The sequence below is a fragment of the Salvelinus sp. IW2-2015 genome, unplaced genomic scaffold, assembly GCF_002910315.2.
Source record: "Salvelinus sp. IW2-2015 unplaced genomic scaffold, ASM291031v2 Un_scaffold2827, whole genome shotgun sequence".
Taxonomy (NCBI): domain Eukaryota; kingdom Metazoa; phylum Chordata; class Actinopteri; order Salmoniformes; family Salmonidae; genus Salvelinus; species Salvelinus sp. IW2-2015.
The window spans coordinates 26,889-37,950 of record NW_019944127.1 but is presented as its reverse complement, the minus strand read 5'-3'; the positions used below and the strand labels follow the sequence as shown (position 1 = coordinate 37,950).

At 46.4% G+C, this 11,062-nt stretch overlaps 1 protein-coding gene and 1 long non-coding RNA gene across 2 annotated transcripts in view; one reads left to right on the top strand and one right to left on the bottom strand.

Annotated features, from left to right (window-relative positions):
- Positions 1-1,308: 1,308 nt before the first annotated feature.
- Positions 1,309-11,062, bottom strand: part of LOC112074812 (stromal membrane-associated protein 2-like) — a gene marked incomplete at its 5' end in the record, with an annotated part of 26,828 nt that continues 17,074 nt past the window's right edge. Inside the window, 3 exons of the mRNA XM_070440686.1 lie at positions 1,309-1,609; positions 1,910-2,140; positions 9,103-9,210. Coding sequence (XP_070296787.1) covers positions 1,481-1,609; positions 1,910-2,140; positions 9,103-9,210 — 468 coding nt within the window. The remainder of the gene's footprint in view (positions 1,610-1,909; positions 2,141-9,102; positions 9,211-11,062) is intronic.
- On the top strand, positions 7,508-8,649 carry LOC139025545 (uncharacterized). The gene is made up of 3 exons (XR_011477137.1): positions 7,508-7,526; positions 8,457-8,568; positions 8,619-8,649. It is a non-coding gene; the product is annotated as an uncharacterized lncRNA (long non-coding RNA).

The window sequence follows — 11,062 nt, the reverse complement described above, 5'->3', positions numbered from 1 at the left end:
CTGCTAATTCTATCCTGTAGGGTTATTAGCTAGACTAGCATACCTGCTAATTCTATCCTGTAGGGTTATTAGCTAGACTAGCATACCTGCTAATTTTATCCTGTAACATAAACATTTATAGCCATCCAATATGTATTGCACTTTGAATGTAGCCTATGAAGTAGAAAGTAACTAATATTATATAATCATTAGTACGCTAACAGTTTAGTTCAATAGCGATGCCAGCCAACACATCTCACCTAGCCATTACTAGCCATTACTAGCCATTATTAGCCATTATAAAGCTCTCCTGTCATCTTTGGTTTCTGATTAGCCGGTCGACAATTGACTGAGAATACTCTAGCGTGTGTCACAAACGGCATACTATTACCCTGGTCAAAAGTAGTGCACTTCAAAGGGAATAGGATGGCATTTGGTAATGTACACCTCTGTGTTTTTTCCTCCAAAAAGCCCTCCAGGAGTTGCGTTGAAGACCCCTGTGATAAGAGAGGTAAGGGTCTATGGTAGGTAATGGAGCCTTTAGTAACAGCAAGTACTTACACCAAGTCTGCATCCTCATAGGGCCRTAGTCATAAGTAGTGCACTATAAAGGGATTAGGGTGCCACTTGGAATGCAACCCAAACCTATACAGACTAGGGTGGACACCAACTAACTGAAGTCTGTTTCAAACCAGGAATAGTTCAGTTGGGATGAGTTCATCAGGAATAGTTCAGTTGGATGAGTTCACCAGGAATAGTTCAGTTGGGATGAGTTCATCAGGAATAGTTCAGTTGGATGAGTTAATCAGGAATAGTTCAGTTGGATGAGTTCACCAGGAATAGTTCAGTTGGGATGAGTTCACCAGGAATAGTTCAGTTGGGATGAGTTCATCAGGAATAGTTCAGGTTGGATGAGTTCACTGGGAATAAAGGCTGATACAGATTACCAATTACACATCAGAGATAGTTAAGCATGCACACACAGTCACTCACATACACACACACACTGGATATGAGATGTATTCTATGCTGTGGTCCCAGTTCAGTGTGACCTCTGTGATCCCTTCACCTCTGAGCCCTGTCCTTTGATTGGTCGTAGAATGATCTGAAGGCAAGCATGGAAATCTGCAAAAATGGCTCTGAAAGAAGGAGAGGAGAGGAGAGGAGAGAGGAGTGAAGAGGAGAGGAGGAGAGAGGAGAGGAGAGGGGGAGAGAGGAGAGGAGAGGAGGAGTGAAGAGGAGAGGATAGGAGAGGAGAGAAGAGGAGAGCTAGAAATAGCTCCTATATAAACTTATCCTCCTCTCCTCTCCACTCCTCTCCTCTCCCCTCCTATCCACTCCTCTCCCCTCCTATCCACTCCTCTCCTCTCCCCTCCTCTTCTCTCCTCTTCCTCCCCTGTTAATTGTCTGATGGAGAGTTTAGTAGAAAAGTCCCCAAAACCTTCCAAGCACCACTGCTGCTCCAGTGACATCAACTGCACTTCCTCTTCAGATAATGACATCACTTCCAGATGTGTGATGTCATCACGTGGGTGGAGCTTTGAGTCGTTGGTCCTTCCATGTGCTGACCGCCGTATCCCATCATGCCGTTGGCTCCGTAGAGGTTCAGTCCCGCCATGTGCTGGGTCATCTGGTGAGAGAAACGCGTGCGCGCAAACACAAACACAAACACAAACACATACACAAACACAAACACAAACACAAACACATACACATACACATACACATACACAAACACATACACAAACACAAACACATACACATACACAAACACAAACACAAACACAAACACAAACACAAACACAAACGCAAACGCAAACACAAACACAGGTTTGAATACTTTATTAAAATTGTTCAGTTTATGTAAATATCCTGTTACACACATACTTCCTCATAGAAACACAGTCAAACACACATCTGTGTGTCTCACCTGAGTGATGTTCCACTGTTGCTGCTGACCCTGCTGTACTCCGTACACCTGCTGAGGCATGGCCGCCACTCCCCCCTTTATGCCGTTCTGCTGAACTCCCATCATGCCGTTCTGCTGAACTCCCATCATGCCATTCTGCTGAACTCCCATCATGCCGTTCTGCGGAACTCCCATCATGCCGTTCTGCTGAACTCCCATCATGCCGTTCTGCTGAACTCCCATCATGCCGTTCTGCGGACTCCCATCATGCCCGTTTGCGGCGCTCCATCATGTTTTTACAGTCATCTGCATGGCCAATCGCATTCTCATAGCATTTTCATTACCATGACGTTCTGGTCGGAATGCTCCCTCATTCACAAATGCAAGTTCTGTGACACCTCTCAATCATATAGCAAGTTTTCTCGATGAGACTCCACCATACATGTTTCGTTTTTGCTGAACTAACGATACAATGCCAGATTTATATCTGCTGATAACCATTACCATGATGTTATTGCTGACTGAGCTTCACATCATGCATGTTTTTGCTTTGTAGCTCCAACGCTTCACTATTGATTGCTTTTGATTCTAGCCGACAGCTCCATCATGTTCCGTTCTGCTGGCTCTTAACAACATTGATCCGCTTTACTTTCTTGGTTCGCACTTGAGATCGCATATGTTTTGTGGGGCCGCTACAACTTCCTGTTTATGGAGCGGGGATATGTTGTCCGACACTTGCCCGTGACACCCTGTTGAGCCATAAAGCCATTCTGCTGTCCTAGTACATTCCGTTCTGCTGTTCTCCCATCATGCCATTCTGCCTGCTGACCACTCAGGGCCATCATGGAGTGTGATGTGATCATGCTCCTCCCATCGCTCCCCCTGCGTGGCCAGGGGAATGGTATGAGCCGTAGTAGCCCAGCTGGGCTGGGTTCATGTACAGGCCAGCTGGAGATAAATATGAATGTTTGCCCTTCATTAGAGTAAAAGTTGGTATCGTTGGATGTTTCTGTGCTGTATATATCATTAGACTTGATTAAAAATGACCGTTGGTAAAGGACAGTTTCGAAAAATAAAATTGACCACTTTTGTGGCCACTTTTACTCAAATCAGCTGGAGGTACAAACCTATACTGATGAGGAAACAACAGTTGAGCCATTAATTTGGCATAGAAAAAAACTAAACTTAGGTTCATTTACAGTCCAAGGACATCATACAAATTAGCAACACATGAAAAAACGACACAGTGACCACCATCTCTACCTTCCTCGTGCAGCCAGGTTCTGGGGCCATTGTGGGTGTGGTTGCGTAGAGGGAGAGGATAGAGTCGTTGGACATCTTGTGTCCTAGAGCCCTCCTGTTCTGGGTGCTGAGTCCAGGAACAGGCTGAGGTTCTCGGGTACGACGCGGCCACACAACCCTGGGATGGAGCTACCACCGGCTGGAGAGAGGAGAGATTGTCACACAGGTTAGTGTCTGTCTTCGTTTGTTATCTGTCTGTGTATAACTGGTCCCTCTCTCTCTGATCTCACCGTGTCGTCTTGGTGGAGGTGGTGGGGAAGAGGCACAAAGGAGAGAGCGAATAGTTTCAGGATAGAGTGCATCGTAGCTGGGTTAACACGCACAAGGACTCCCCTTCTCCAGGGCTGGATCTACCATTAGATAACACAATCATGAGAGAGCAGGAGCGTCTTGAAGAGAGAGGAGAGAGAGTGAGAGAGAGAGAGAGAGAGAGAGGAGAGGAGGAGGAGAGAGAGAGAGAGAGAGGGACAGAGAGAGAACAGAGAGAGACAGAGAGCGAGACAGAGAGCGAAGACAGAGAGAGAGAGAGAGAGAGAGAGAGAGAGAGAGAGAGAGAGAGAGAGAGAGAGAGAGAGAGAGAGAGAGAGAGAGAGAGAGAAGAGGAAGAGATGACTGGTCAGTAGTGCTTTTCCATTGTGGGGATCAATACGATAGTGGAAGGGGACTGGCAACAAAAATACCAGAGAAGTCTTTGTGGTGACTGATAGGTCCATGAGAAGAGAGAGGGATAGTGGATGTAAATTCCTCAGCACATCACACTTCTTGGGGCAAATTTTGGTGTAGTTATTTTAAGTCTATTAGTCTCTCAACCACCTCTAGTAACATCAATGATTTCCTAGTGAAGACGCAACCGTAGCACATGTTATACACAATACACCATGCGAAGCAGGATTACAGATACAAAGCACACAAGTTCATGTGGCTTTAGTAGGATTGGCACTAGATAGACGCACACAAAGCTGTTATCTTAATTATGTTGGATATCTCTTTCATGTGAGTAATGTTACCTGTTTTTTTTATTGTGTCACACATGAGAATTCATAATTATGTTTTGTTTTGTCGTTTAGTCTATATTTTGCTTGTCTTTATGGGAATGTAATAAAAGTATATTGATTTCCTGCCATAGGCAGGTCGCTAGAAAAACGAGCTCTTCTAGCTTTGGACATTGTAATTAAATTGAGAGGCCGCAGACGCAGAGGTGGAGAGTGAGAGTGAGAGTGAGGCAGAGAGAGACAGTAGAGAGAGGAAGACGAGAGAGAAGAAGAGGAAAGAGAGATTGTAGAGGAATTAGTGCGTGAAACGAGAGAGACCGTATAAAGGGCAGGAGTATGCGGATGTAGATTGTCTTTGGTGTACACACCATTCTAGTATAATTAAAATAATTATTAGATATTAGCCTGAGTACCAGTTCCCTGGGAGTTTCTAGAGAATAGCTCAGTCGTTGGCTGTTATTGTCGTGATTCTCGCTTTGTAAAAATAATCGAGCTTGCGGATGACAATTTTGGGTTGGACAAGAACGTAGATGTAGAAGAACAAGTATTAGTTCTGAGAGAACACGAAGCAAACACAAAACTTTGTGTATAGTTCTTATTAATGGATCTTGACTCTGCCACTATAGAAGGCCTCTGGGTTCCAATTGGCTATAAACACGATAGTTTCAAAAGACTTCACCATCTAACAAATCTCATATTTTACCATAAGACCGACTTAGGCAGTGCCATGCATATATTTATGTGTCTTACTAGTTGACATCTCTTAGTACCATACGACATTTGTTATGAAGTCATCACAGCTTGACTTTCTAAGGAATGTGACTAAGATAGAGGTGACCTTACATTGCTCCGAGGAGGTAATGTGTAGATATTACTTGGGTGAAACTGCACTAGTGCCGCACGCACGCAGACCACTACAAGTCATGAACGGACGCACAAGGTCCACGTACATCAATTAGAGTAGACGCAAAACTCAACGGAATACGAGAAGAGGAAAGCACCATGTGACAGGTGGTTTATTTTACTCTCATTTGCTGGTATATTTCGAGTCTTTGGGGGGTCTTTTCTCCATTGGTTCTATCTCTATCTGACCTCATTTGTTTGGTTTTGGTCTTGTCTCATATTGCCAGTTGCGAAGCCGCAGTAGTTCCAGCAATAACAGACCTGATTGAGCTGCGTGAAGGCCTGGCCCACACTATCACCATTTACTCCTGGTTGCCCTTGAACAAAGACAGATAACTACAGATTCTATAGGATCAGCGTCCTCTATCAAAATAAATGCTCACATGAACTTCTAACGTACAATAGGGTAAAAAGCAGACAGAAAAAAGAAATACTGCGGAGAATGATGGGTGTTACGAAAATATAAGATACCAGGTCCGAGATATTATGTTTTGTAATAAAGGGAATACCAGGAAACTCGTAGGCTATGAAACCAATTGGAGGTATGGATTTGTAACACACATTTAATATATTCACAACCTTATTAATCTAAAAACAATACTTCTTTCACAAGATGCCTTTGATTGAATCAGAGATGTAATATCCATGTTCCTTGTGCATGGTGAAAATCAGTCCATGGATGGTGGGAAATATGCTAGGCATGGGGTGGAAGATCTAGAGAAAGGGTTGTGTTTTTCTACTTACAGATAGCGTTTCGTTACATGTACTCCCCACTCCTTCCATTTCTCTCATAGAGACAGGAACCAGGGAGTGACACGAAGATGACAGAGTTACATAGAGGGACTTTGGATGGAGTGTGTGCCGAAGAGAGGTTCAGACGAAGTGAGGGTCCTGTAGTGTCAGATACTACGAGAATACCGCTGTCCCACCAAGTAAAATAAGAGATACGTCACTTCATAGACAATATCCTAGAGTATCAATGTCAAAGTGTTCTGCATAAGTAAACGGAAGGAGGTGCCTGTCTAGCACAAATAGGTGGAGAGGAGAAGGGTGCTAAGTATATTACAGGAATGGGGAATGCTGAGTACAAGGATACGTAGGCAGGAAAGTAGTGCTATAAGAAGGAGGGTGCTAGTAGAGGAGGAAGGGCATGCTAGTATAGGAAGGAGGGTGCTAGTAAAGGAAGGAGGGTGCTAGTAAAAGGAAGGAGGGAGCTAAGTAAGGAAGGAGGGTGCTAGTAAAGGAAGGAGGGTGCTAGTAAAGGAAGGAGGAGTGCTTAGTAAAGGACGGAGGGTAGCTTATAAAAGGCAGGAGGGTGCTAGTAAAGGAAGGATGGTGCTCGGACAGACCAAATGAAAACATTTGAAGGGATAGATGTTAGAGCGAACGGGCAAGCAAACGGATTGGCATAGGTGAACAAGGCGGTTAGACAATGTGACAGTGGTAGTAAGTCTTGCGCAGAGTAACATGGGTCATAGGGTTGCCATGGAGCGAAAGAGTCCTAAGCGCGGTTCCAGATAGAGATGTTCAGCATGTGTTGATATGCCTGAATTCGGCCGAATTGATAGGGTAAAATTGAGTAATAGGGGTTTCTAGAAGTCCAGATTGTATTGTCCCGTGTCCAAGTTCTGGGGGTGGTAGATAATGGTGAGTGGAGGTTCTAGAAGTCAGGATGTTTTGGTTGCCAAGCGGGTGATATATTGGGTAGAAGGGGGTATCTAGAAAGTCCAGATGTATTGCTTGCAGCGGTGGATAATGGTGAGTGGTTTAGAAGTCCAGGTGTATTGTTTGCCAGCCGGTGAAATGGTGAGGGGGTTCTACGAAGTTCCATGGGTGTTTGGTTGCCAGCAGCTCCGATAAATAAGGTGACGGGGGTTCTAGAAGTCCAGATGTTTTGTTGCACCAGCCGGTAGATAATCGCGTGAGAAGGGCTTTCTAAAGTGCAGGTGATTTGTGTAGCCTTTAGACGGTGATAATGGTGAGGCGGGTTCTTAGAAGTCAGGTGTTTGTTTCTTAAGCTCCAAGGTGAATGGTGAGGAGGGTTCTAGAGGAAGTCATCGCAGAATTGGGTGTGCCATAAGCGGTGGATAATTGGTGAGTGGGGTTCTAGAAGTTCGCAGTGTGTTTTTGTGCAAAGCGGTGATCCCGATGGTGAGGCTGGGGTTCACTTAGAAGGTCCAGGTGTTTGTTTGTCCTCTCCAAAGCGGTGATTTATGGTGAGTGCGGTAGGTTGTAGAAGTCATGATGTTTGTTGCCAGCGGTGATAATGGTGAGGGGGTTCTAGGAAGTCCAGTGTTTGTTGCAGGGTGATAATGTGAAGTGGGGTTCTAGAAGTCCGGTGTTTGTTGCTAGCGGTGATAATGGTGAGCGGGGTTTCTTGAAGTCCAGATTGTTTTGTATGCCAGCGGTGATAATGGTGAGTTGGGGTTCTAGAAGTCCAGGTGTTTGGTTGCCAGCATGATTAATGGGTGATGGAGGTTCTTAGAAGTCCAGATGTTTGTTGCCAGCGGTGATAAGGTGAGTTTGGCCGGGGGTTCTAGAAAGTTCCACGATGTTTGTTGCCAGAGCGGTGATAATGGTTGAGTGGGTCCTGAAGTTCAGATGTTGTTGCAGCGCTGATAATGATGAGGGGGGGTCAGAAGTCAGAACGTTGTTGCCAGCAGGTGATAATGGTGAGGGGGTTAAAGTCCAGATGTTTTTGCTAGGGTGAATCATGGGAGGGGATTCTAGCAGTCCAGATGTTTGTTGCAGCGGTGAATCATGGTGAAGGGGGTTCTGAATCCCAGAATGTTTGTTGCCAGCGGTGGATAATGGTGGAGGGGGGTTCTAGAAGTCAGGTGTTTGTTGCCAGCGGTGATAATGGTGGGGGGAGTTCTTAGAAGTCCATGTGTTTTGTTGCCAGCGGTGATAACATGGTGAGGGGGTCTAGAAGACCAAATGTTTGTTGCTAGCGGTGATAAGGTGAGGGGATTCTAAGAAGTCCCGGTGTTTGTTTGCATTAGCGGTGATAATGGTGAGTGGGGTTCTAGAGTCCGATGTTTGTTACCGAAGTGGTGATATAGGTGAGGGTCTAGAAGTCCAATTTTGTTGCCAGCGGTGATAATGTTGATGGGGTTACTAAAGGTCCAGAATGTTGTTGCCAGCGGTGATCATGGGAGGGGATTTCTAGCAAGTCCCAGGTGTTTGTTGCCAGCGGTGGATAATGGTGAGTGGGGTTCTAGAGTCCAGAGTTTGTTGCCGGGTGATATATGGTGAGGGGTTCTAGAGTCCAGATGTTTGTTGCCAAGCGGTGATCATGGTGAGAGGGTTCTATGAGTCAGATTTTGTTTTGCCAGCGGTGATAATGGTGAGGGGGTTCTTAGAAAGTCCAGTTGTTTGTTGCAGTCGGTGATAATGGTGAGGGGGTTCTAGAAGACCAGATGTTTGTTGCCAGCGGTGATCATGGTGAGGGGGTTCTAGAAGTCCAGATGTTTGTTGCCTAGCGTGATAATGGTGAGGGGGGTTTCTAGAATCCAGATGTTTGTTGCCAGCAGGTGATAATGGTGAGTGGGGTTCTAGAAGTCAGATGTTTTTGTTGCCAGCGGTGGATAATGGTGAGGGGGTTCTAGAAGTCCCGATGTTTGTTGCCAGCGGTGATAATGGTGAAGGGGGGTTTAGAAGTCCAGATGCTGTTTGCGAAGCGTGCTAATGGGGGGTTCTAGAAATCCAGCAGGTGTTTTGTTGCCAGCGTGATGATGGTGAGGGTTCTAGACGGTCGGTGTTTGTTGCCAGCGGTGATAATGGTGAGGGGGTTTCTAGAAGTCAGAAATGTCTGTGTGCCAGTGGTGATAATGGTGAGGGGTTTAGAGTCCAGAGGTTGTTTGTTGCCAGCGGTGATGATGGTGAGGGGTTTCTAGAGTCCATGGTGTTTGTTGCCAGGGCGATGATGGTGAGGGGGTTTCTACGAAGTCCAGGTTTTGTTGCCAGCGGCGATGATTGGTGAGGTGGGGGTGTTCTAAAGTCTCAGATGTCTGTTGCCAGTGGAGCCGGAGCCACGCCTGAGGAGCCCACCATGGCTGTCCCTGTCAGCTCTCCGGCTCGTACACGATCACCGTCTCGTGACAGGTTTGGAAGCAGATGTAGTCTCTGTACACAGAGAGAGAGCAGAGAGAGAGAGAGGGAGATGAGAGAGAGAGAGAGAGAGAGAGAGAGACAGAGCAGAGAGAGAGAGAGAGAGAGAGACAGGACAGAGCAGAGAGAGAGAGAGAGAGAGAGGAGAGAGAGAGGAGAGCGCAACAGACAGAGAGAGAGGGTAGGAGAGAGGAAACAGAGTGAAAGAGAGTGGGTGAGGAAGAGAGAGAGAGACAGAAGACAGAGACAGAGACAGGCAGAGAGAGGAGAGAGAGAGCGCAAACAGACAGAGAGAGAGGGAGGAAGAGAGGAAAAAGAAGTGAGAGAGAGTGGGTTGAGCGAGGAGGAGATGAAGAAGAGAGAGGCGAGAAGAGCAAAAAGTGAGAGGGAGATGGAGGGGGACCAAAAAGAGGGAGAGAAGAGATATTATTTAATTTTTGTTGACAGAACATTTGACTCAAATATGGACAGTGGCACTCCACCTCCGTGATGTTTGTGTTTCACAGAGGCCCATGTTGGGTGTAAATTCACAGGGCTCTCCAACGCTGTTCTTAGGAGAGCTTCCGTCCTGCAGGTTTTTTCTACAAAACTAATTACAAACCTGATCTAATGATAGCTGGTTGAGAGAAAAGCTCCAGGAGGGTTAGTTCTCCAGAACAGGGTTGAGAGCCCCTGGTGTAGTGGTTTTGTGGTTCACTGCTTTAGTACTGCCCTTCTTGTCAGCACGGCAGTGTGGAGGAAACTGCTAGCGTGTCGCTAAATACCTCAGAGGATTTAGCTCTGTGGACGCTCAGGGGGAACGGTGTGTGGTGTGGTGTGTGTGTGTGTGTGTGTGTGTGTGTGCTTGTGGTGTCGAATGAGTAATGTGTATCGCTAGGGATGTGTACGAAGTTTGAGAATTTGTGTGGAGTGTGTGTGTGTGGTAACACACTTGACTAGGGCTTTATACCGGGTCATTAGAACAAACTCTTTAGCAGCAAGAGTAACTTTGTTCCCCCAGCAGGGTAATCTTTGGAGCCTGCTTGGCCAACATAACACATAAGAAAGCTAGGCCTAATGTGGCCTAATACCGTAAAAGCCTCAAACGCTAACAACTCAACAGCTACAGACGGAGCGTGGACCCACTGCGCTCGTGAACTTCTCACCGGCAGGGTTCATTAAATCAAAGACGACTAGGCTTATGAGCGCCTATGACTAAAGCCCAACGGCTAATACGCTATAAACTCAACAGGCTAAGAGGCGCTGCCTGGTCTCACGAGGTCTATTACCAAAACAAAGACGCTAGGATAACTGAGGCCTACTGACGTAAAGCCTCACCGCTGTACCCCCACGCTCTAACATATCAACAGGCTAAGGGCTGCCTCTGGTCCACCCGCAAGGGGTATTAAGAGAGTGGCCGTTACGACGTGGGACTTCAAGGAAAGATGTGAAGAGGAGGCGATGAGTTGGCCCAGTGGGTGTGTATGTGGGGTGGAGTGTTCGGACAGAGGCTCTTGCTGAGCATCTCTGGGGCTGTAGGATGGATCTCTCTAAATTAACATGTGTGTGTGTGTTATCAGTAGTTGATGTGTGCGGGGAAATGAGTGTGTGTACTGTAAATGGTGAGGAAATGTGTGGGGATGGCAGTGCTCCTGCCTCTCTCCAGCCCCGTAATACACTTGTGATGGACTGCTCTATACTTATTTACGCCTCAGGTGGGATTACTAAGACATAGTCCCCGATTGAACGCTCCACGGTGGTCCATACTACAGCGACCATCTCCTTAACTCCCTGTGTTCGCCCCGGCGGACAGACACGCAAGATTCGGGAGTTTCCACTACATTTGGTTGTTCTTAAGTAATCCTCACCCCCAGCTCAAAGTCTGCTG